Below are 27484 nucleotides of genomic sequence, written 5' to 3' on the forward strand. Positions count from 1 at the left end.
CAAATATGTGACTTATAAGAAAAAAAATTAATCAGTTCCAAAGCAAAAAATGGACTGAATAGTCACTGTACCGTAACCTTTCCTTCACTCAGCGTCATATGATCTCTGTTGCCAAGTCAATCCTTGTCATCAACTCTTAAATTCACGATCTCCACTTTACATTGCATAAAATACAATGGTTTCGCAATTTTCATCATTTCTATTGATCGGATTATGTATATAGATTCAGTATTAAATCGAACTTAAATCTAACGCAAATTAAATTTAATACTTGAATAGAAACTTACATAAATATATATATATATATATATAACTGATTAAATTATAACATAAATCTCCTTAAATTTAAACGTCCTGTATCAGTATCTAAAGAAATTAATTCTAGATTAAAAATCAAAATAAATATATTCGTTAAATCTATTTTAATCATAAATGAAATCACAAAATCCATTCAATCCATTCAAACTCGCTTTCGTTTTAAGAGTCGACCAAGGGTAGAAATTCGTAAACCAGAGGATCACGTAAATCGGATCAGATCGGATCAGGAAAAATTCCCACAGTCCGCCTGTATTCTCCTCGTAACAGTGTTACATTAGCTTTCGGAGTGTCTTACGATCCAAAGTCGCCTAATCACCCATATATTAGGGGTAATTCACGAGTGAAAGCCGAGGGGTGGCAAGAACTGAAAGAAAACCACGCGAAAGAAGCCACAGAAGAAGAGAGAAGTCCACATTTACACCTTCGTTCTAGCTCTCACGACGACACAATAATCGTAATAATGGCAGTAATAATAATAATAATCGTTCTGAGCCATTGGTACTCGTGGCGCAGCGAAAAACCTGTTTCTTCGCTATTTTCCTTTCTCTTCGTTATTTTGAAATTTTTACACTCGTACACACGCATACATATCCACGCATACGTCAGAAAAATTTTCTTTCTTTCTCTCTCTCTCTCTCTCTCTCTCTCTTTTCGCTCGAGTGCAGTGGAACTTTAATTAAAACGCGTACGATTACAGCTGAAACGTTCCTGTTCCGAGCAAATACACGTTTTCTGTTCGACCTGGAGAACAGCACGCACCACTTCGAACATGGCGGACACGTCCTGGACCTAAATAAGTGTCATAAGTTTCTCGTTCTCTCTCACACTCGCTTCTTTCTGTTTTCTCTCGTTTCTTTTTTTTTTTTTTTTGTTTTTCTCTTTTTTATTTTCTCAGATCTTCGTTTTGCTATCTGGTTCTTTCTCACTCACAAACACGTGGGCTAGTATCACCACTCAGAACGCACACAATATTGGCCCCAGCACCCTTTAGTTCTCGTTTTTTTTCGATTATGTTAGCGGTTAGGATTTTCTGCAATTCTTTTTTGTCCTTTTTTCGGCGTTTTTGCCGTTCGTGCTTTTTTTTAAAATTGGATTCGCGCGATGCGTTGCACGTTGCATTCGGCCAGGGAGGTTCCTAATTAGCGAGGTTAATTGCGGGAATCGGGTTGCTTGGGAAATTTAGCAATCGAGATTTTTGGAGTTCGAAAGTTTTGCGTGTATTTCGATATTGTTAGGGAAATCGAAAAATCGACCGGAGTGAAATATTTGGAAAAATTTGAAAAAATTGAAATACATTGAAATTCGAATATTATGTAGTTTAAAAAAGAAATTATACTAGTGGACAATAATTAATAATTTTACCCATCTACGGATAGGAAAATAATCTGGAAAAAACACGCTTAACAACATTTCCACTAATCGACGAATAAGAGAACGTAGATAGTCCAGTCCTAGAGAAACACAAGAAGAAAAGTTTAAAAAAGAGAAGCGAGACACAAATTCGGTCAAAGGCAATTGCTCTGAAAACCTCCCAAGATCCCATCACCCAATTCGGCCATATAAAGAAAACATGTTCGTTTGCAGAAGGGTTCAGTTCTCCCTGACTCTTAAAAGAAGACAATACTTTCCGAAGCAACTACTCCAATAAAACCGAAGCTTCCTTAAGTGAATTTTATATACATGTACACATATCTGTATGTACATCGAAGATTTGATCCAAGGATCCGCCATGTTCCAAGCAACGACTAGGTTCTCTAACAAGCTTCTTTTTCTCTCCTCTCCCATCTCATTTTTTCTGTCGCGCCCTCTTCTCTGCACGACTCTCACCCACGGACACTTACACGCTATTTACGCTTGATCATTTAGGTTACTTTCTCCCGACACGCATTCCGTGTTCATTCCTTCGTTCGTAAATCGTTCCGCTTAATATATATATATACTTTGTATTTATATATATATATATTTTTTTACTTTGTATTTATATATTTATATTTATATTTATATATATAGAGATTTTTTTTCTTTTTGTTGTTGCTGTTTGTAGTTGCTGTACCGACGACTCGAGTTTTGTGTAGTAGGTTGGTACTACACAGCCGTCACGTGGCCTAGTTCCTTCACTCAGTGGTATCACCTCGCGATGTATCTGCCGAACAAGGTGCCCAGCACTGCCAGGATGTAAACCGAGGCGGAAATCCGGAAGGTCCACGACGTGGCCGTCGAGATGTCGCCGCATTGCGCTGGAAAAATTTGTTTTTGGTTAGTTTCGGTTGGTACTGATGCGCAGAGAGCGGAATTGGAACGATTAAATATGGAATATTTTTGGTTCGAGCTTCAGAGAAATTTTAGGCTTTTCAATTTTTCAAGCTATTTACATAGTTAACAATTTTTTTTTTATTTTTCGATGATTCAACTGATACGGTTTCTGTTTCAATTTGTACAGTTTTTAAATATTGAAATTTTTCAGCATTTTTTATTATTTAATGTTTCAACTAGAAATCTTTTTTTAATCTTCTAATTTTTCTATCGCTTGATTTATTGAAGTCAATTGCCGATTTTCCCGATTCCAGAACGTTCCAATTCTCTTACAATCATATTTATAACTTTCTAATTTTTCAACCTAACAATTTTTTATCTTTCTGTGTCCCTTTTAATTTTTTAGTTTCAAAACTTTTCAATAATCAAATCTCTACCTGCCAATCTTATCATTCTGTCGAACAATTAATTTCCCCTAGAAATCCCTAATTCCCCAGAATCTCTACCTCCTCATCAATACCGTTTCAATTGGATCCAATTTGAAAGATAAAGTGAATCAACTGTTTAATTAGCACGCAGAGTGACTGGGCGATTCGGACAATACGATCAGTGTCATAGTTCAGACGCGATAATCAGGAACGTCGCTGACAATGCTCACTGTACGACGTGAGGTTGACCTGCCACGACACTGCACGACCATGAGAGGTCCTCGGACAGGAAACAAGATGAACCCGTCACTGAATGTTCGCAACTTCCAGTCGCCATGACAGATATTCAATTTCCTTATTTCCCGATCTTTCAATTTTTTCCAATTTCCCAATACGTTTCGAATTTATATATTTTTTTTTTTTTTAGTACTTATGCTGCATTTAACTTTCTGTAGTTTTCAAAATCTTTATAATTTTTCAAATTTCCGATTTCCAAATTGCTTAATTTTTCGTATTTATAACTTCCTAAGTTCCGAAGCTTCCAATTTTCTAATTTTCCAAGTTTCCAATGTTTCATACATTTAATTTCCCAATTTTCCAAGTTAACAACTTTCTAACGTCTTACTTTCCCGATTTTTCGTACTTCGAGTCTACTAACTTTCCGAGATTACAATTTTTCAAGTTCTTCGTTATTTACGTATTAAATTTCCTAATTTCACATGTTCCTGCCTTGCTAATTTCCTTGAAGCTACCATATACTTGATGTCCTAATGGAAATTTGCGACGTGATAATAAGGAACATGGGTGATAATGCTTACCATACGACGTGAGGTTGACCTGCCATGAAACTACATGACGATGAGAAGCCCTCGGACAGGAAGCAAGATGGCCCGTCACCGAGAGCTCGCGACTTCCTGTCGCCGCTGCAGAAGCACTGTAAACGAGACAGTATCTTCCTTTCTCGGTGCTCGCCACCAAATAGGCTGTGTCGTTCTCGATCCAAGTTCCATGGCACGAATATTCTGAAACAATCCATTTCTCACTCGCATACTACTTGTTATCACTGTATAGATAATTCAAATTGAGATGATTAATTCCAAAAATTATTTCAAATATTAATCGAGAATATTCTATAGGTAACATTAACTTTGTTGGAGACTACTTAATTCCTTTTTATTTATAAATTGGATATTTTATCATTTTTAAATCTTCAGTTGAAATTGGGCAGCTAGTTCATTGACACAGTTATTTACCACGTATATCAGAACATTATTTAATTGTATACCGAGAATGAAATAGGCTTCTTTAATATTCAATGTTCAACTGTGAATAATAATTAACGTTAGAGTCACTGGGAAATAAAAACTTTGCAAATTTAAAATTCTACTCGTAGAGTCTGTATGCCCTACTGACGTATATAGAGATTAATTTGTTATAAAATTTCAAGCTAGATTAGAGTTTAATCTACGCAATAATAAATAGTAATATAATATCTAGAAATCCTATAAAACGTATAAAACTGCAAACCATTTGAACCGCAACATCAAACCTCAAAGACATCATTATTGGCTGCATGAATCCCTCCGTCAAGGAAACACGCTGTACCATAATATTTAATTATGCTTGGAGCAATCGAAGAACAGGACAAAACGAAGAAAGTAGAATATAAAAAACGATCGAGCGAATGGTTATAGCATGGAAATATTACGTCAGCCGGTAATGTGACCTCATTATCGAGAATCGAAGTATAAAAGCACGATTTCCGAGTAGTTTATCGGTTTCGAACTGTTAAAGGAGAGTAAGAGGGAAAGAAAGGATTCTAGTAGCAACGGAGGAACGTTTATCGTTCTAACGAAAGTACTGAATGGGTAATCACCCATGCAACGATTTTAAGTGTTCGATTTCGTTCACCTTAAGGGTCGTTTCACGACCGAGTTACAAGCTCGACTAAACGGGCAGCGAGGGAAGGTGGAATGAGCGGAGGAAGGTGAAAGGGGAAAGGTAAAAATGGGAGCGATTGAAACGAGCCACCGTAAAAGAAGGAGCAGGTTTAACGTTCGTGAAAAGGGAATTAAATTATCCACGACGACTAACGCTGGCTAAGACCGTTCAATTATGATCAACTATGCGCAATTAGAATTCCTTCGATTATTAAATTTTTACGGTACTCGAGCCTCTATATTCGTTCAGGCAGGCATAGTGGCCCTAACAAATTGTATATTTCCTCGTGTTTAATAGCGATCGATTATTCTTCGAATGGGTTAAAGACACAGTTGCTATGAATCGTTTAATAATTGTTATGGGAAATTGATTATCGATAATTATTTTAATATAATCCATTCTTATTTTTATCTGAAATTCAAGATATTATGTTTCGTGAGGTTTAACGATAGGCGGTGGTTTTCTGAATTGGTTGAGGATAAATTCTATGTTGAGTAGCCTCGTAATTGCAATAGATAATTGGTTACTGATAGATAATGGTTTGATATCGATCCACCAATAAAATTGTAATATGGTTTACTAGTTTAATAAGCTCATTCTCTTCTCACTACATCTTCAAGAATATTATAGAAATTGTTTAAAAATTGTAAAAGTACACGTATTTGAATATTTTCAATAAAAAGTTATAAAGAAATATAATAAGTAAGATACTTCTTGATTACATAAATAAATGTTACATAAAAATGCCAACACTCGATATATTGTTACAAGAAAACAGGATTGAACTTATTATGCAACTTAATATTTTTCAACGACTAAAACTCTTGAAATATTTTTCTATCGCGTAACAATACAGATATATTTCTAGAAATTGACAAAGTATCTAAAATTGTTTCATACTACTTGGAATTAACTTGGACGTGTTCAAGGCTGAATCGTTTCGAAGTAATCCTTGAAAAATGGTCCTTGAATGTAGGATGTTCGACAGGGAGACGCGGCTTTTAGAGAAGAGAAAAGGTCGAGTTTCTCTGTGTGTTTGGAGTTTTCGAGGAAGGCGCGAACGGGGACGAAATAAACGAAAGCCGTAAATCGCTTCGACACGTCGATATCTGGCGTGTTGTCTCGGCCCGATACCTTATCGAGGCTGCAAGATAGAAAGATGAGAATTTACAGCGTCCGCGCGACAGTTCGCGTCGGCTGAAAACGGAAATAAACAACGGGAAAATTCAGCGACAGAAAGAACCTACGCCTTTCACCAAATATGCTTTCAAAAGGGATAAAAATCGGAGACGTCAGTCTCCGTGCCCATCTCTGATCCGCAAATGCCGATAAATTCTCTGTTCGATTGCTTCTTTGCATTTAAACGACGTTCAAAAATTGTTTCTCCTGCTCCTTTTTCTTAAGAACAAATATCGTACAGAGCATACAATCTTCCAGCATGAGAATTTGTGAAGAATAAGAGATGTAAAATAACAATCAAATATGTTTAGAATGTTAAGTAGTCTTGAGGAAAGATTTTGAAAAAGTTGCATTGAATTTTTAGTCACGTTACGTCTTATTTCATTTATTCTTAGAACAGCGTGTAATTTTACTTAATATTGCACGTTTTTAAATGTACTAAAATATTTCTGGAAAAAGTTACGATGTAAGTTGTGATGAAGTTTGTTAAACAGTGTACAATTTTCCTTTTCAATTTTTTTCTTCACTTGGTGCCAAATTACCGTATAATTTATCCTGGCCATTGGAATCAACTCCTATTATTTACTGAAATATTTCATTTCAAACTTAAACACACCAACAAATTATGTTTTCTTTAATTTATACGATGAATATATCCTTATACAACTGACATTATTCTTTTCCAAAATATTTGATAATCTTAGTGAGGATTCTAGAAAATAATCCACCAAAACCAAGGTTCCTTATCTAAAGAAATTCTATCGTATTCCCTGGCTCTATCTTTCTTCAGAATTCTGGAATTTTCTCTGAAAAGTATCCTGGAGAGATAGAGTATAACGCGTTCTTGAAAACGTACTTTGTTTGAAGTCGATAGCTCAATTCGTTCCCGAGATACAAGGCTTGAAAGTTCGAGCGCTTAAAATAGAAGATGACGGCGCCTGGTAGCTTTGGTGATTCACTTCATTCCGAGCAACTGCATACCTTGATGCTAGGAATGATAAAAAACATTGCTGACTCAATGTCTCTCACTGACCAGACCACGCGTGGTGGGAAAGGGATAGGTCAGTGGCCGAGTGTGATAAAGATGGAGATAGCGAAATATTAAAAAATTACTCTTCTATTTACACGATGATATCTCAGGAACGGAGCGTCGTATCGACACGATTCAAAAAGCATTTCAAAGGGAAGACCTTACCGCTTCTGAAGATATTAATTAAAATCTGCAGGGACGACGTGGATTCGTGTCACAGAGCAAAGAAAACTGCAATCTTTTAATCTCACTTTAGAGCTCTGGGTTTATGCTAATTTGACTTGGAGTGAATGTTATTGCTTTCAGATGATTAATATGCTGGTATAGCATTTAAATGAGTACAATAACGAGTAATATTAACTTCCATATCTCTGTTAAACATGACAATAAATTATTAGGTAATAAATTATCTATCGTAAGACAGAAATGAATTGCGACCTTTTTCCACAATTATGTGGTAACAAATAACGAGTAAATGATTCTAACGAAAAGTGTAGCAGTATTAAACAATGTATAATTTAATTTTGTAAAATTGCAATTCCTAACCTCTATTTTTAAAGTACATGTAAGAAAAACTTGTTAGTATCACTTTCTGAACTTTCACAGATGATTAAATCTCAAGTATTTCGCTTCATCCTAACTTCCCCTACTTCATCTTTTTACCTCTGCTTCAATAATCACACTGCTGCCGAACTTCCCATCGATAGTATACACCAGACGGATTGACTCTCTACACCACAGTTCTCTAATTGCGAAACTAGCACATTACAAGCTAGAGCTGATCTCCCAAGTTTCTGAAAGCTAAACTAAAACCTAATCGAACTCGGATCCGTTTCTACTCGCAAGAATATCAATCTTCGACCTGAAAATGTATCTTCCACTAGACAAACTCGCAAAGAAGATCAAAGATTACGATAAAAAGATATTACAGATATTAGGTTCGCATCGTGATTCTTAATCGACAAAAACACGACGATTCATGAAAGGAAGAGAGAGTTGCAGTGACGTTTCGGTATCAGGAATTATTTTAGCATGGAGCAGAGCGTTGACATAACCGAGGATTTAGGCGGTCGAGCCTCGTATCTTACGACTGTCGACAAGGGGATTGCGTTCCAGGCTGCAGCACCACCCCTCTGTAGACGCGGAACGCGAATTGGTCATTAAGACTTCGTACAAACAGCGATCTTAGCTCCCAGACCCAGAGAGAACATCTCGAAACGTCTCCAGCCAGGCTCCTGGTAACGATCGTTAATTACATCCATTTCCAACGTAGTATTTGTCCGTGTTGGGATTAGAATCTTGTCAAGATTCGCTGTTTAGAATGTTTTATTTGGTTATGGTGTGATAGTTGAGATCTGGAAACTTATGTTTTGTATCGTATATTTACAATAACCAATTAAAACCCAATTAAAAGGAATCAAAATCACTATGATAAAATAGAACCAATCTGAGAACGTTATCAGATGAAATCCGATTATTCAGTCAAGCTGTGATCTACTGTATAACTCTTCTCTAACATAATATTTTATGTAGAGAACTTTCAGTCTATCTAAACAACTCCTACTGTTTCATTTAACATTTCATGAATAGAAATCTTCCTGCAACCTAACATTATCACAACAGTGGTATTACATCTGTTTCATCCATTGTGCTACTCCAAAGGTAGCAATTAGCTAGGGAATTTTAGATGTCCCTAAACAATCCTTCAAGAACTAGCCCCAAGACCTGCTTCTCTCAATATAACTGTTCAAAGTAACTCACGAGTCCTTCCCCTTACATGTCATCAAATAACAGATCCCACAATAATCTCCTATTCCCTACCTCAAACCCTCAGAAGCCCCTAATCTCGAAATTCATTAATTCGATAAAATCAGACCATTATTGTTCGAAGCAGGCAGTGACAGGTTCTCTCCGCAGCTATTCCTGAACGGTCGGTTCTATTTCAAACTCCATTTATTATTCCTAACCTCAAACTCTCAAAAGCCCTTAACCTCAAAATTCATTGGTTCGATAGAATCAGTCTATCATCGCTCGAGCCAAGCAACGACAAGCTTTCTCCGCGACTATTCCTGAAAAGTCGTGCAACCAGTCGGCCCTATCTCTAGCCCAGCCCAGCCAGAGCCCCGGAAGCCTCGAAGCTTGGCGCTGCATCTGTCTTTCAACGCGAGCGGATCCGCGCGCACAGGCACGCGCCATAAACACGTACAGCCGAATAAAGCTACAAACTTTGCACATAAGCAAGCGTGGAGTCACGGCAACCGTCACGCCGCTGACTTCTCCGCAAACTAACTATCGCCACTTGCGATAACTTCACTCCTTCGAAGGGCGAAGAAGGGACGGAAGAGGCTCGAGGTAAATGGGGAAGCGACGAAGACGCGTCTCTTCACGATGGGGGGATAACTCGACCCTGGTGCGGGTAATCCGATAAGATGTTCCTGTTGAAGCTGCTTCCATCCTACGAGGATTCACTCGACCCCCCATGGCGATGCTCCCTGCGAGCACAGTCGATTCTCCAGTGCGAGATACAGGTAAGACGGATGTCAATAGAGACGTGGGTGCCTGTAAGAGCTGTTTCTTCCGTAGTTTTTGAAGAAAGAGAAGTTGCTGACTCCCTGATACATCTTTCGAGAACATTGTAACAAGCAGACTGCGAATTACGGTCACGCCAAAATGCGCAGGACGCACATGATATGGGAAAGTATATAGAATATCCAGAATATTGAACTCTTTATGACATTGAGTCGATAAATCAATTTTTTGTTCAAGATCCAGTTTTTTAATTATATCTGTGAGAATATGAATTTGCACATGTTCTGTTCGTAATCTAGCGTCTAGAAAGTATTTAGAATGTACGCGTATAAATGATTTTGAGTTGTGTGGTTGCGTGTTGGAATTTTTGACTGGAACCAAGCGTGACTTAAACTGAATCCAAATTTAAGCTGAACCGAATCTAAAATGGAACCCAAATCTAGTTCAAACATAACATAAATTGAACCCAAAGTTAATCCAAACATAACCTAAATTGAACCCAGGGCTAATCCAAACATTACATAAATTGAATCCAAACTTAATTCAAATCTGGCATAAACTGAATCAAAATCTAACTTAATCTTTATTAAACGAACTGAAGATCAACCAGAAAATCACTAGAAATTCGCGAAGAGCAGAAAGATCAATAGAAACTCAACGGTCGTCGAAAATAACTTTTCTTTACAAAAGCATCTTTACAAAACAGCAAATTTTTCTTCTAAGGGAGAAAATTATAGCAAGAGATCTTACCTGGTGGTGTTTCGTCGTTGCACGATGTAGCGAACTCCATACGATCCGGTGTCTTGCAACCGATATCTAGTCGATAGCGACACCGTCCTGGATGAGGTGTCGACGTGACCCTGACATCTTGAACCTCAGCAGCGTTGACCATTGGTTCACCATCCACGCCCAATATGTCCTCCGCTTTGTCGCCATTGTGATTGTGTAGCACAGACACAATTTTGTAGCGGCCAAGGTTGGGGCACTGCTTGGTAATTGGGTCTGGTGCTGGAAAAAATTTATCGATTTCAATTTGCTGCTACTTGGAGCTGCCATTTCTGTTTGTTACGTTAACTGATTTATCTTACTGACCTGTTACTCAACTGAACAACATACGCAAATTGTTCCAATCAATTTTACTCTACTCGCTATTCTCGTAGCTGGCATTTATGTTTGCCAGATTGACTAGAGTACATGAACCGGGTTCATTTACTTTAGTCGAGGTTAGATTATGTCGAGGAAAATATTGTGTTTACAATGGCAGAAATATTTGGCCACCTGACTTGGAAAACAAGTTGACGTATAGAAACTGATTCATTCATTTCCGGCGGAATCAGCCAAGATAGTTCCTAAAATCGTCTCCGTGTAGAAGAATGGGGACGTAGACGCAAACATCGTCGAGACGAAAACGCGGTTGGCACAAGGAGGAAGTTGCGAACGACGGCAGCTTAACAATCGATTCGCCAGCGACTCCTTTACGATCGTGCAAAAGGATCATATGCCGAATCCGTCGTAAACTCAACCCTCGACGGAAGGCAGCACAGTTTCTGTTTAAGCCGATTACGCGATTCTATAACACTGACGAAGACAGGGGTCGTTCCCAAGGACGCGGAATTTATCGTGACGCCATTCAACCCATGTCTAGACCTTCGCCCGAAATTACACCTCCATCGTGTTTACCTTCGTTTGTCCTCCGAATTTTACACACCACTCTTATTAAGTCTGATTTATTTATTGTTCGAATGGAAAATTAGAAATTGTAGCTAGGGAATTTCGGATCTATTTAGACAAGCTTTCACGTTTCATCTAAAATTTCATTCGTATCAACTTTTCTATAATTAAATACGAGAAAAGTATTAACTTTTTTTTGTATTCGCATCGTCTATTGTTTTAAACCAAAGTTGTTAGCAATTAGGCACAGGGAATTTCATTACGCTTGGCTAGAGTCAGATTTTGTCGAAAATTTCAAACGCGTCTAATTGAAATACGCTTAGGTTACGAATGAAAATTCCCAATTTTACGATAACAATAAAATGGAAATTTTCAAATGTAAATAACGGGAACAATAAATACATTTACCACGTATTAAATCAAATTCCCCGATATTGCAAAACCTCAATAAAACAACAATAAAAAATGGGAAAATAGCAAATTTGTCTTTCTTTGTAAAACCGAGCGCTTATTTAGCAATTTCAGTAGAAGAGGGACATTTATCCTGGCCGGAAACATGGCCAGCCATTGTTAAGACGTTATTTATCGATACACGTGTAAAGGATAGGAGGGGAATAGCACGAATTCTCGCGATATAATTTCATCGTGTTTCAAGAGTGCTCCATTGGGAATGCGATATCTTCCCGCGTTTACTGTCATATTTTATATCCTTTCTAGTTCCCTTTTGTTTCTATTCCCCTCCTCCCCCTTTTTGTCTATCCTCTATACCTCTTTTTTTTTATTTTGTCTTTTGTTTTATTATTTTTTCTCTGGCAAGTTTCGACAGTGAAATATCACTTTTAATTCTAGCAGTCGGCATTTTTATTTTTCAAGCTCAGCAAAACGAGAAACTGCGACCGTGAGCAACGCGTTTTCCCGTTTCCCAAGTCGCAGCCGTAATTAATATCCTGTTCGATCTGTCAATTAGGAGAAACTAGGCTCTCGCCGATAAATAGAAATTTCGATTTCTCGGAAAAAATCAACAGGTCTGTCTTTTTCCAAAAAAAAGTGTAAAAAATTCGAGGAGAACTTTCACGTTGATGAATGAACGAATGTTAACGAACGTTTCCCCTGTACTACATAATCGTTGGAAACTTTTTGAGTACTTTCCAATAAAAAGTCATCCGACCTCTATCGAGGTTCGAAATGCTTGAAATATTTGATTAGAAGAAGGTTTAAAAAATTAAGTCCAGATAATAATCGTATAATATAAATTTCCAAAATTTCTTCAGGGTTTTTGAATTACTGTCGCTGGCAAAGACTCGTACCAAGAAAATGATAACAAACAGAAGAACAATTCTAATTATACAGAAACTTATTTGTAAAGAAAGTGTCGAAAATAGCGGCAGTCAACGCGAGTAAACGTCGGGGAGGGGGGGGGGGCGTTCACACGGCTGAGTGTTAATAAATGATCGTAATTGACTTACTAATGAACGTCGTGTACGGCGTCGAGTGGGAGTTGAACGTACTCGAGTTGCACACGTCGTCGGGCTGCTGGCTCCATTCCGACAGTTGCAATTCTATTATGTGGCTATCCCTTCTGTGAAACATCAGGCACACATAGCCGTTCGTGCTGTAAAAGAAAGAAATCTTTGGTCAGTATGACAGGAATATACATTACGACGTATCATTACATTAATTAATATTATAATATAATACAACTATAACATGACTAATACACTCCTAACGGTATAACAGTAATATACTATTATCAAAATATGGAAAGAAACAGATTTTTCTGCGGATGCAATTTTTTTAATGAACAATGCATCGTGTCCATTTAGCAGGATTTTATATTTTTTCATTTGAAAAATGATAAAAAAAACAAATTATTCTCAAAAGTATACGGAATATAAAATTAGAAATCCAGAATTGTACTTTGCCTAATAACTACCTAACAACTTATCTTAAATACAATTTTCCTGTCCTAATAACTTAACTACAATCTTCCTGCTGGCTAAAGCAACCCCTATTCAAACTAGGGGAGGGGGGACGCAGGTGAAATTTACCAACTCGCAGGAGGAAATTAAAAAAAGGGAAACTGGAAACAAAGCTCGAGTACCAGTGGCGCGCACAATATCGCCGTAATAAAATTACAAGTTAATATAACCCTGGAGGCCACGAATCTGTAAATAGCGGGGGGTTGGGGTTGTTCCATGAAAACGAGACACGTATAATAATCGAGCCAGTAAGCCGTAAAAGCCGGCGGTGGACGACAACGGGGGGAGAAATCGGTGGTGGGGATGAAGAGAGGAAAGAAGCGAATGGGCCAGAGGTGGAAAACAAGGGTAAAGGATCTTAAATCTCAGACTACTTCCGTGGTCGGGCCAGGATTAAGATTTTATTTTATCAGGACGTTTCTTAACGAGGTTGCGTTAACTTTAAGCGTAATCCCTTTACGGCTCGGTCCCCTCTTTTACGACGAAACGGTGAAATCTGTACTTGCAGCGAGTTCATAACGCGAGACATGCGTTTGGTTCTGCTCTTGTTTATTCTGCGACTTTGTCTAGATGCGAAGAGGTTAAGATTGGCGGTGGAGAAGCTTGGAAATGATTAACCCCTTAACCTACGATTTACGTTTGAGAATTTTGAGCCGAAAACGTAAACAAGCTATTACATATTATATTATATATTATATTTGGCCCGATCATCGTACTACGGGATATGCCCGTAGTTGTAGATTAAGGGGTTTAAAGGATCAAATTGAATTATTTAATGTTACATATGTTATAATATATTACATATGTTGTAACGTATTATAATGTCCAGAGAGATTATTCAAAGACGAGCCTTATTATAAGCAACTTCATCGTTAAACCAACTTAAAACCTTGATTAATGTAAGCTGACCTTACATCAATTAAAGAATTAACAAATTTCCATAAATAAGCCATTTTGATAAAAGCAATCTACCAAAAATCCGGCCTTTAGCCATATTTCCCGCGGCTACAACTACAAATACAAAACTACGAATTCCTTCAGCTCTATTTCTCGAAACTCTGCAAACCTGGCAAAGTTCATCCGCGCAGTACCCAAAGAGTATTCTCTTTCAGTTGTTTTATGCAAAGCTTCATCAAACGCGTTCACTTTGTTACAGAGGCGAGGAAGAGGGCGTTAGGTACTCTCGGCTTGCGAGTAACTGCATTTTCCTTACGACCGGCAACACCATGAAAACGGACATAAAGTGGCGCGTATCGGTATCCAGTAGCACATGAAACTGGTGGCTCGCGATCGAGAACACGTCCCGGATTTTCGGCTTTATATCCCCGACTTCGTTCCTACGGCCGTGTTCCCGTGGATTATTGTCATGGCGACAGATCGCCTTCCGGTTCGTCCACTATACTTCCGTGCGTATGTTAGGAAAACGGGTTTCGGATGATGATCGCGGTCCATTGATTTCTTCTCACCTTTTATTGAGTTTCGCTCGTTGAGTAGCAGCCAGGGGAATACGGAATTGGCGAATCGCTCTTCGAGAGCTGTTTCACCAATGCGATATTGGTGACGGGTTTTCGGTTTCTTTTTATGGCTCGATAACCTAGATTCGCGTAGGATTATTCCCGGGAATAAATTCCATTTATGAGTTTTCCTACGAAATTGTTCTAAATATTTGATATCGGATAAAAATTGCGTCGCTGGTCAGAACTTGACGTTGATGTTTCTTCTATATGAAATATTAAATATCTCTAAGCGTCGATAGAAAATTTCAATTTTTTGATAATATATTGCATAGAAAAACTAGGTTGTTTTAAATTTGATCGTGAGGTAACTCCTTTTTAATAAAATTACATTATATATGAAATACAATTTGATGTAAATTTCGTAGCTTATAAATTTGTTTTCTACTGATTTAATTAACGTTATTATTAATATTAATTTTTATCGTCGAATATACCGATATATCGAAAGATATTCATAATTTTTAGTACGTAATCATTAAAATAGACGATTTCTTTAAGAATTCGCTTGGAATAAAGCGTAAACACGAAGAAGTGGAGGTCGCTGGAAGAAAAGTCAATTTAATTAATCGAGTTGCCAAGACGGCCATTTACATTCTAGCTTCCTAGAGTGTATCTAGGTAAGTCTCGAACGGTGTTACCACTCCCCAGGGTGCAATGGCGGCTTCTTACGGGCTTGTGTACATTTTCAAGCCTCTCCTCGAGTAGCAAGCACGAGTGTAACGGGATATAATCCCGTTTTCGCTACCTTTCGTGACTACACTTTGCGCTTTTCGCCTCCTGAAGCCTCCAATACTACCGGATTTCTAAAATTTGCGCGAATCATCGACAGCCATATTGATATTAACTGTTCCAATATTCAATTTTGAGGTTATCTTCGACGAAGAAATTTTTTCTACGCGAATTCAGTGAATAGAGAACATGGAATAATTATATTGGAACATTTTAATCAGTTAAGTCAGTCGATTAAAGTAATTTAAAATAATTCGGAAGAAGAAAGGAGGAAATTACTTTTGACGAGATTTTTCTGGGAATCTCGAGCACGGTCATTAATAATACTTTGCTTTAATTAATTAATTCGGTTATTTCGAGTAGCTCGCGTTAACAACGAAGTTTCAACCACCGGAAATTACGATCCACAAACTCCCCCGGTGACTTCATCCCTTATTCGACTCGGTAATCAAACTTGGCTTGCAGGCTAAAAAATTCAAGGCAAATTACCGGAGAAAGGTAAAAAATCTCCAGGAAGGAGAAAGGAATTTGAACCGTTGAAAGACTCGAATCTGCGATCTCAAAATTCGTGTCGGGATTTTTATTTGCCTTCGAATTTCTTAAAAGAAATATTTTATCTTCAAACTTTCCTTAAATGTCGCTATGTACATCGATCGAACGGTGGAATAGAAATCTTTAAAGAAGCATATGAACATTGGAAAACTCGAAATTACAACCCTCCGAACTCGCATCCAATCTTTATTTACCTTCGAATGTCTGGGAAAAAGGATTCGAAAATTAGTACCGTGATAAAACGCGAATAAACCGCACGAGTAAAATTTCTTCCCCTTGATAACGCTCTTTCGAACAAGCAATTCCCATAAAGAAACCACTCCCGATCGTAGCAACAACGATTCCAATAATTTTTTTTTTTTCGCTCGCGGGAGCCTCGTAAAAACGGAGGTAAAAATGGTGGGCGAATTCAATCGAAAAACGTCAGCCAAAAATGAAATAAAATTCCCTCTCCCTTGCCCTACCCCAGTCACATATTGTCGTCGTTCCGGCGGGCCTTAAGGAGGTTACCAGATGCAGAAAATCGTCCACGGCTCTTTTCCCGTGGCATCTCCAGTTTCCAATCTAATTTATGTCTGGTCGTTAGACGATTCAATGAAAGGAGCACGCTTATGCGGCCAATTTGACGTGCACCCTTTCCACCTGAGGGCCTTCCACCCTTCTGCAACTCATCGTTCCATCTGTTTTCCTCTCCTCTGGTCTCGTATTCCCTCCAGATGCTCCTCTTCGCCAAGTTCTTCCATTTTCTCCGCTCTCTTTTCCTCTCGTAGTTCTCTTTTTAATTGGAGATTTTATTGTTCAGTCCTGGTATATGGATTTTGGTGGTTCTTTTAGGTTAGGTTTTATTTCAGGTTAAATTATTTCATTCCTTTTTAGTTGGCGGATTTGTTAGGTTAGGATTATTTTATAGGTCTTTTTATTGGATTACCGAAGATTACTTTTCGAGGGGCAAAGTTCCTTACTCAAGTTTATACCTCGTTCAGGCAAAATTCGATATCTCTTATATTTGATATTTGTGGGTCTGATGTAATTAATATTTCTAATTCTACATTCGATATTCGATTATTTGATAGATTTAATATTCGTTGTTTCTTACATTCGGTATTCGTTACGTGACAAATTTGATATTCGTTACTATTCATCAACTCATCGCGTAATATTTAGTTAGTACGATATCCATCAAAAAGAAAAGATTCACGCACCTCCATAACAAGAGCAATTTACGTATCCTTATATCTCTTCTTATTCTCCATTCTGTACCTTCATTTCCCATCATCGACGTTCACCCCACTAACCCTACGAATGCCTTTCTTCTAGCCGTAGCTAACTATTTTCGTGACGAAGATGCATCAAACAGCGTGCTCCGTGGAGCGTGGCTCACGCGATATCCGGCAGATACTGCGGCCGCAAACGCAGCCGCAGGCTCGCTGATCGCAACCCTCCACGCAGTAATATCGAAACAAACGAGTCCAGGACAGGGAAGATCGTGGAAGATAAGCTGGATTCGGCATGAGACGACTATGGCTCGGTTATCGTTGAGTTACCGACAGTTATTATATCATGTTACTTCTTGTGAATTAGGATGGGGACTAATTGGGGACGTCGAAAGCAGTTAAAAGGATGCTCTTTCGCATTTTCATTTTGAGGAGATTTTAATTTTAAAAAGGAAACTACCGTTTTGGTAGTAACAACAGGTGCTCATTTTTTGGGCAGATTACGCCCATTATACAGGGCGTTTCATAGCACGTGAACAATTTCTATGAAGATAAGCCGTCGCAGATCATTGTAACACGAATGTGGCTATAGCTTTGGAACATGGTCAAATAGGAAACTTTTTCATCGTTTTAGTATTCCGTGCCCGATCCTACATTTTATAAAACACCTTGTACAAAAAGTAGAAACGTGGACCGTCCGCTTATCAACTTTCTTACAATTTCATATAGTCTATAGGAATAAGTATACATTGTTACAGTTTAATTAAACAAACCATGAAATATATATCTGTTATTTCTTAGAAAAACATACATATCCAGCTTTTCTGAACCATCCTGTAGGATACTAAGAAACGAATAATCCAACCAACGAAACTTCCCAATTGTATAAAATAAATCAAACTCTACGATCACTATTCGTAAGAATACCTAAACGAGTTCCTTATCCACTATTCTTCTACATTACACTACAGTAATATTCCTTTTTTTTCTCCTCACGATATCACCGCACTGGCCGCGTTTCTGTTTCGACAGGCAGCCGCGCCATAAATTCCCGTTTAAGCTCGCCCAGGAAAGCATCGTTGGGAACGCGGCTTGTTAAATCACGGAGGACGGGCCGCGCGTCGTGGCATCGCGATGCATTTTCAGGCCAGGCTCAGAAACTAATTGTAAACAGCGAAATAAATCTCGCGAAGGGGGTGGCACGCGCAAAAACTAGCCGCCCCGAGACGGAATAATGATAACAAACAACGGCTACGAGGAAGAGATTAGAGAAGCTGGTGCCGCGTAAATATGCCCCGGAGAGATTTATGAAAAATAATATTGGCTAGCGATCGGCTTCAGGCTCTGTGAACCACCTGAAAGAGCGCGCAAGATCCCATTTCCTGTAATTCGATTATTCCTGATTTAGGAGAGTTTACTTGTTTCGCTTTAAGCATGATAAAGCCTTACACGATAATTAATTACGAAGTGCATAATTTGAAAAGTATCGCGTTTGGTTCATTTTCATCGAGTGAAATTGAATGAAATGTATTTTTGGATCCTGCTATAGTAATTCCATTATTTTTGGTTCGGTAGAATATTTCTTGTGTTACGCTACATTGAAGTTACAGAGAACTGTAACATTTTATTTCAAAGACATTTTCGAATCCTTATCTGATATGCAACAAGTGTACCTACAGACTGCCCAAAATCTTTCCAACGAACTTCAACTTTGACAAAATCTGCTGTGCGTATACCTATAGGTCCTTTCAGAACTTATCCATCAAACTTCAATAACCTATCGAGAAAAGCTGCATGTACTCCCATGATAAAAATATTCAAATATTACTATGTTACGCAAAACCCATATACTTGGATGAACTCAAGGATACTTCCCGGGTAATAACCTAACCTCAAAAGCAACAAGTGTACCTACAGGTTGTCTCAAAACTTTCCCCCCAAATTTCCACCAAATACACGAAAAGATTCCATAAAATCTTGTCACCGTAACTCCATAAATTGAGAAACCAATTTCTATAATTTATTCACAAACGCAACAAGTGTACCTACAGGTTGTTCCAAAAGCATCCAAAGTTATCGCAACCCAAAAATCGGTGCAAAAAGACCTGTAGGCAAGGAGCTATAAACTGAAGGACGTGAACGGAGCCATACATCGCCGGTAAACGGCACGTTCGACGATGATTTCAGCACAGGAACCTGTGCAGCGTGGCCTCGCTTCCGGTCGCTAGATCACCGGTCAACGAGCAATTTTCCGGTCGATTGACCACCGAAACGTCCAACTTCCAGCCAAGTCGATCTCCGCCGACAGGAAGAGACACGCTTGTTTACCCCGTGACTCTCACTCTCTACATACGTTCGTTCCTTAACCCCATTCCACTAGCCGAGGGGTGGACGTGTCCTCCGTATATTACCGGCCAACTACGTGACTCGAATCTTTTACGGTGAATTTCGAGGGTGGTTAGCTATTTCCAGGGACACGCGGCTCGCGTTCAGTCAGACCGTCGATCTTTTTCTCTCCAAATCGAGGCTGAGAAGGGGTGAGTGTCAACGACAGGGGCGTGTTTACGTTGGGTCATTGGCGAACGAGGGATGAGTGTTTGTTTTGAGAGGATCGAAAATACGGTGGGTGGTCGTTAAAGGGAAATTGGAATTTTAGGTGTTTTACGGGGTGGCTTTAAGTGACGCAGATAGGTAATTATCGAAAGTGACGTGAATGTTTCTTTAGTATGAGCTCCTTTGGATCATTTTTGTAGTATTAGTGGATAAAAATGAGCAGATAGATGGTAGATCCTGATTGTACAGGAAGTTTTGTTTAGGTAGGTTCTACTGATATAATGGGCTGTTTTACGAGACTATCGTTAGGAAGATTCTAGTGACATTATGGGGATTTTTGTGTTACGACAGGTTTTCTTTTCTCATTGGAGTACATTAAATAAATAATTGAAGGAATGTTTTTAAAATCGTTTAGATTTCTAGATATTATTAGATCACTTTTATTTTCATTTTATCTTGAAACGTGGAATTGAAATTTGATAGATCAATCGTCAGAAATAGATATTTTATTTCATTTAAAAATTCAGTTGAATGTTACCAAAAGGTGTATGCAACGTTTATGGTCCCCTCAAAATTTTAACTGGCACAGCCAGCATATTTTAGAAATTCCTACTCTACATTCCATTTCCTGTTGAAATAACTGTAACCATACTTCTCGCAGACGTATAGTATCTCTCTGAGGAAATGAAGACGTTCGATGCATACATGAATTTGTTGAAGTAAAGCGCGACCACAATACTGTCTCAAGGAAAGAATAAGAAGAATTGCGACAAAATTTGAAATGAAGCGAAATAGAACAGCTCTCGACAAAATATGACATGGAAAGATAAAAATAAAGCGATACTAGGCTAAAAGAATATCAAGATTGATTTTTATATAGTAGAAGAAAAACACAATTGTAATCTAAAATGAAACGTAAATCTCTTATTAAATTCTAATAAAAAATTTTAATAAAATAAAACAAATTCTAATAGAAAAAGGAAAAGTACCTGTAAAATATCATTTCAACAATTTTTCCTATTTCAATTTCATTCGAATCTTTGCGTGTGTCTTTCTATAAAATTTTTTAACGATGTAATTCTCAAGCTACAGGCTCCCATCCTAGTAATCACAGAACCGACTTCATCCCTTCGTTCTCGAAACGGTTCGAATAATTTTCGCTGGTTAACCGAGCTATCTGGAATGTTTCCCGATAGAACAGCCTGGAAAACCCGACGAAGCTGGATATAATCCTCGATCCCACGAATGTCCAACATTCCGTCAGGTATTCGCTGAAATCGACTAGCAGCGCTGCCAACACCGAGTACAGACCGAAATTATCCTTATTACCGAATGATACCATTCCATTTGGGGATGCTGACGAATCTCTAATGACGAGGTATGAGCTCCTACAATATAAACTCGTATGACTGATATGTTTAAAGCTCTCCCGAGAAAATTCAAACCTACACGTCTATCCAACCTGTTTCTCAAAATTCAAATGTTCTAAATTTACTTCAATGTTTTCACGCAGGTTGTATTATTCTATGATATAAATAAATTTATTTACCATAATATTAGTAAAAAATTACAGTTGGAATTTATTATTAGATGCATAACTCACCGAAGATAATTTTCCAAAATGATATAAAGATCACTTTCAAAAACGGTATGCATGTTCAAAAATGCATACTGCTTGTGGCGGAACATTCTAGAAAATAATCCTTAAATATTCCCTAGGGTTCTAGGGACATTTTGCGATATATTACAGTATATTAAAAGGTTTAATGGTATCGACCGGTTTCCTTAATTTTAATAACATAAAAGTGAGAAAGGAAAGACGAGAGATATCGGCGGAAAAACGAGATGCCCGGGGAATAAAAGGCGAGAGCACGCAAATATTGAAAAATGGAAGCTGCTGAGATGAAAAACATGGAGGAGCCGGCTACATAGAAAATATTGAAAAGTACAGCGCGCACGAAAATAAATACAGAGTACACACAATGGATAGCAAAACAACAAAAAATAGGAAAAAAAGGGAAAATATACACATACACGTATGCACGGGAAAAACAAAGAGGGAAACAGAATAGGGGGATGAGAAAAGCTATAAAGCAGAGAATTGCAAAATAGGAGCTGGCATATTGCGAGTATTAAAGAACATGAAACAAGGGCCGAAGGATCGAAGGCAGAACGTATTTAAAAAAGAACTAGATAATGTTATAACAACTTGGGGGAAACCAAAAAATGAAAAGATAAGAAAACCCGTAATATTTTGCGACAAAAGGAAACAAAGGAAATATCGATGTATCCCGTTTCTTTCTTGCAATTTCACATGAAATCGATGCTGTAAAGTCGACTAAAATAAGAATCGCTAGATGACAAAAAAGAAAAAAAGAAAAAGAAAAAAATGAACGACAATGGTGGCTCTGATGCCCCGTATTCCACTCCAAGATTGAACACACGTATCGGAATACGATATATCGATCGAATTAGAGCGTCTCCCCGCCGTTTTCTCTAGTTCCAATTAAAAATAAGCTAACGCAGTATTGTTATTATTATTATTAGTATTATACATGTCACAAAGCCAGTGGGATAATGATACAGCTGCAAACAAGTAATTGTTCAGAAGAGGAAAAAAAGAAAGAAATATAATCTTAAATCGGAAGTCTGTTCATTTATTGGTCGATCATTTTTAGTACCGTATTGACGATAATAATATGATTATTTTTGTAATACAATAAGAATGTCAATTAATAGATTTGTAATCTTGTTACTTTTCATAAAGGCTGCTTTGTGTATGCATATCATAAGGATGATTATTGCATTGATACGAAACAATGAGTTAAAACGGAAACAGAGATGAAAGTCGGGTCAACCAAGGTGAAAATTAAACGCGTCGATGGTTGCATCCACGGCTTCTGTTCATGCCTGTTTTGCAACAGCCTTTCTATAGATAAATTACTAGATAGTGATATTTTGTAGACAACGTTGACGCTAAGGAAATTGCACGTCAAGTTTACACTAAAAGTGGCGACCTTCGATGCGTGATCCTTAATCTAAATTTTAATTGTATTCTATTCTAATATTAAATTGGATTAAATTTTACGAAAGCGTTCAAACACTAGTAAATGTCTTTTATGAATTTATTATTATAATAATATATGTAAATATGTAGTTCAAATATAGAACAGTAGTTTTCTTTTTATTTACGAGCCTCATATGGTTTGGGTAAAAACAATGGTAATTTAAAGAATATTAAGTAAGAAAAGACTTGCGTCGCCATGGTTTGACATCCATTGGCGACATCTACGCTTCTTTACGTATTCTTTGTTCTTTTATAGCGTTGTCGGTGTTTTCTTAATGTTCGGTTAAGTCAGGATATTTTCTGAGAATTATTCTCTCTTGGACACTTTTCCACTAGGAAGATTAGAAGCTTGATGAATACCTAGGAAAAAGTGGATGCTATAAGAGCGAGTTATGGGTTCATAAAAAAATGCCCCAGATGAAATTGGGTTGATTGCAGAGAGAAAGACCATTTCTTAGCATGATACTAACAGCAAAGTATTATTTGCTGAGAAGAGGTGTAATGAAGGTGAAATAAAATTTACTAGATTGAGGGACTAGAATATGAATAAATGACAAGAGTAATTTCTTTTGTACATTTACCTATTCCGATAAAAAAGTTTCATTTTTTGCAGTTGGTTCATAAAAAGTCAGTTACGGTTATCGTTACGTTTCATTTTAAAAATGACATTTGTCACGACAATTAACCTAATAACTGATAAAATCCAGCATGGATTATCTTTCAAGCTTAGAACGGCGCAACAAACTAGTGAATTTTTCTCCTAATCTCCCTCTTTTACGATAAAAACTACATTTATCATGCAATAGCGTCATTAGTTGATAAAATCTAATATGAATTACTATCCTAACCTAAAAATGTCACTAAACAACACGGAAACAAATGATTTTTTCATCTAATCTCCTTTTCTAGTGCAAAAACGACATTTATCATGCAATAATCTAATTAGTCGATAAGATCTGGCGTGGATTACTATTCTAACCTAAAACCAAATCATCGAATCGATTCTTTTACTACAAGAATCCATATTGAACCAACATCCTAACCTAAAACACTACCTAAACATCACCCACTTTAAACAACCGGTCCACTGAATTTCCATGTAATCCGCGCTCCGCTCCAGAAAACGCAATCGCAACTTCACGTAGAAACAAACAAACAAAAAAAAAAAACGTTTCGACGAAAGGGTAGAGCGATGTGTCACTCACACATGTCCTCACCAAAATACTCAGCCAACAATCGCCCATTCCACTATCCTCCTCCAGCAACCTGCAATCGCGTTTATCCGTGAAACTATCGTTTTTCCGTTGAAAAGCCTGTCCCCGAAATCGTCTGATTTTTGCCGGAGCAATCTATTTACACGAACGAAAAGCGGTCAGTGTCGGTGGAACCGACTGTTTTTTTCGCCGGCCAATCATCGTTACCTGCGCGAACGCATCTGGCCGACGTGACTGCCCATCAAAAGCGTTCTTTGAGGCAGCACGGTTGCAATAAAACCCTTCAGGGTTGTCGAGTGGTAGTCGCGATCTAATAACCAGCCGGCGTTTCCCTGGTTTTTTAAAACGCTGCAGGACGATCCAACTCGAGAGCGAGAGCTGGCTAGCCGGCTTCGACAGTTTCAAACGCAGCGCCGCCGCATATACAATACATACACCTCGTGCACTCGATCAAAGCTTCTTTTTATGCATTTCACCTCGGTCCATTGAATCAAAAGCAAGGAGGATGGGGACGCGAGTTATGAGTCAGCTGGACCGTAAATAGTCCTCTCTTTGTCGTTTCGGGGCGAAACATCTACGAAATTAAACGAGGATGGAGTGTGTGTATATGTGCATGGTGACACGTAGCTTTTTAAGCATAATTGAGCATGTGTCTGATGCAAACAGGCGCGATTTCCTCGTTCCACTTTGTTTCATATCGTACTATAGGGATTTTGTTTCTCTCGGCCCCCTCCCCTTTGTTCGTTGTTACTGCTCTTCTTTTCTTTTTTAGTTTCTCCGCGTTCCGTTGGATTCGCCGGTGTTTTTGTAGGCTGCCTCGATATATATCCGGCGGCTTTGTAGCCTCGCGTTCCAAGTATCCGGCACAGGCTCTGCCGTTGGCGTTCATCGATTTATGAATTCGTCCGCGATACCCGAGCGTAGATGTTTTTTCGCGGCAAGCGTGATATCGGCGAGAATAATGTATGGTTGGCGACACTGTCGCGCGTTACCGCGGAGATAAATGTTAGAAAATGGCGGAAGCGAAGGGTCGGGATAGAGTGCGGTCTCTGTGCTTGATCGGTTCATATAATATTGCGAGTGGTCTTTTACTTACTTGAAAAAACAAATTTCTACGTAGAAAGTATTAAAACGAAAAGCTTCTCTAATATTAAATATTCTCGAACGACGATCATCGCTCTCTATACAACTTTTAAATAAACTTTTACAATACCCTATAAAAATAGCATCTTGCATAAACATGCACGATCCAAAAGTAACTAGAAATTCCCTAGAACCATGCAGCTCTATTGGTATTTTCGTGGCTTCGGATAGAAGCGAACGTAAATAAGAATTTGTTCTCGATATTGAGAGTAATTGTACGTAGACAGTGACATTCATCAGGCAAGGGTTCTTCCGCTACTTTTTGCGCGGCAAATCCAACGGAATTCTCTCATTACCACAAATGAATTACCTGCCAGCAACTTTGCCACGATTGCAAATTTCTCAAAGGGATTTATTCTCGCGGTTTCCGCTGGTTACCGCGCTGTTCCTTTTTATTATTCCGTGTACGCGACCTTAATGGCCCTCTGACGCGAAGAAAGAGAAGTAAAATACGAGAGGAAGGGAAAGGTGGCGCTTCTCATTGTTAGAAATCAGCTTGCGCGTTTCCCTTCAGGCGATCCTATAAAAATATATAGCGATCGTAAAAGCATTTGAAAGAAGCTCGCGATTATCTGTTTACTCGTCAACTCGTTTCCCCCTGTTCTTTCTTTGCGACACGTTCTTATCGTCGACGTAGTAGTTGCATCTCGAAAATCTTTAATGATTCGCCGCTTTAAGAAATAATCTTGTTCCATTGTTGTTGGTTTGTTAAGTGCTCGAGTAATTTTCTTCTGCACGAGTTCTACGTTTTTGTGCGTTTAGCTTTTAACTTGCATGAGTGATTAATATGCAATTGAAAAAAATATTCTATCGCTACGAAACGAAGGTTCTTTCGTAACCAATAGTCGGCTTACCCATAAATATTAGAAATTGCAGAAACCTTCTTTTTTTAGTTCTTCTGCATAAGCGGAAAGAACTATTCAAATACGAAAGAAAAATAAAAAAATATAGAATTGTGTAAAAATGAAAAAAAAAGAAAAGAACCACTAAAAGAATCGTAGAAAGCACTGTATAACTATTAAAGCAATCTTGATTCGTAACCGGTAATTATCTTACCCATCAATGCCCTAAAAGATTTCAAAAACCTATCTCTCTTTTCCATGTAACAAAGAGCGAAAAAAGTATTCAATTACAAAGCGAGCTACGAAAATGGAAAAAAAAATGGAAAAATAAGCGCTAGAAGGTTTGAAAAAGAAAATATTGTTACAGGTACTATTAAACCGACCATCGATAGCTCAGAAAATTTCAAAAATCCTTTCATTCTTCTCCACAGAAGCCAAACACTATCAAACAAAAAAAAAAAAAAAAAAAAAAGAAACTAGGAAAATATATGGAGTATAGAAAAATGTATAATAACGTGTAAAACCGTGGGAAAGTTTTGGGAATAAAAAGAACAAGATTTACGAGGGAAACAACACGTTTATCCTGGTTGTCTGAAGGCGGGGGCGGGACCGGAAGTCGGCGTGGTACACGTAACAACGTCGAAAGCGGCCTCTCCAAGAAATAGATTCCCGTTTCGTGGCCGCGTCGAATCGAACGAAAGTTTTATGCAGCGCACGATGCTCGTCGACTCGATATACAGTCGCGATAAGAACGTTTCTCGCCGATAAGAACGCGTCTCCCTCCTGTTGCACCAGCCACAGGGCTCGAACCAACGGGTTCGCGATCGAGTCCGCCATATCGATATCTCGCCCCGGGAATATTTATACTGGCTGACCTCTCGTTGCCTCTTTTAATTCAATAACCTCGACACTCGGCCAGGAAAATGATGAAAATCTTTCAGCTACGATTTCACATGTTATTTTTCGATCTTTGTTAATAGGTCGTGGATATCGATGGAAATTTAGATTTTTATGATAAAGAACGTGGCAGAAGTTCGTTTTCACCTACCGACTATTATAACGAATATATTCCATTTCATATATTTTCGCGCGTTATACGCATTCTATGCATTTCTGCATTTGTAAATTAATTTATCTTTATTAGACGTATTTTTCAAATCACCGTCGTTGTTCAAGATTCATGGCATAAGAGTGGGGCTCGATCGATAAAAATTCCACATAGAATACGAAACTGACTATTTTCGAAAAACTCGTGAACCGGAAATTTTTTTCATACTGGAAATGAGAATTTCTGCGTGAGATTATTCATTTTAAGACATTTTTAT

General features: G+C 38.1%; 1 protein-coding gene across 1 annotated transcript in view; it reads right to left on the bottom strand.

Moving 5' to 3' along the window:
• Nucleotides 1-950: 950 nt before the first annotated feature.
• LOC117242415 overlaps nucleotides 951-27484 on the bottom strand; it is an 85018-nt gene continuing 58484 nt past the window's right edge. Inside the window, exons 6-9 of the mRNA XM_033509036.1 lie at nucleotides 12816-12961; nucleotides 10429-10686; nucleotides 3818-4021; nucleotides 951-2555 (exon numbers count right to left, since the gene is read on the bottom strand). Of these exons, the coding sequence (XP_033364927.1) occupies nucleotides 2446-2555; nucleotides 3818-4021; nucleotides 10429-10686; nucleotides 12816-12961 (718 nt within the window). The 3' untranslated portion in view covers nucleotides 951-2445. The remainder of the gene's footprint in view (nucleotides 2556-3817; nucleotides 4022-10428; nucleotides 10687-12815; nucleotides 12962-27484) is intronic.

The sequence above is a fragment of the Bombus vosnesenskii genome, unplaced genomic scaffold, assembly GCF_011952255.1.
Source record: "Bombus vosnesenskii isolate JDL3184/JDL3185 unplaced genomic scaffold, Bvos_JDL3184-5_v1.1 scf7180000016274, whole genome shotgun sequence".
NCBI lineage: Eukaryota > Metazoa > Arthropoda > Insecta > Hymenoptera > Apidae > Bombus > Bombus vosnesenskii.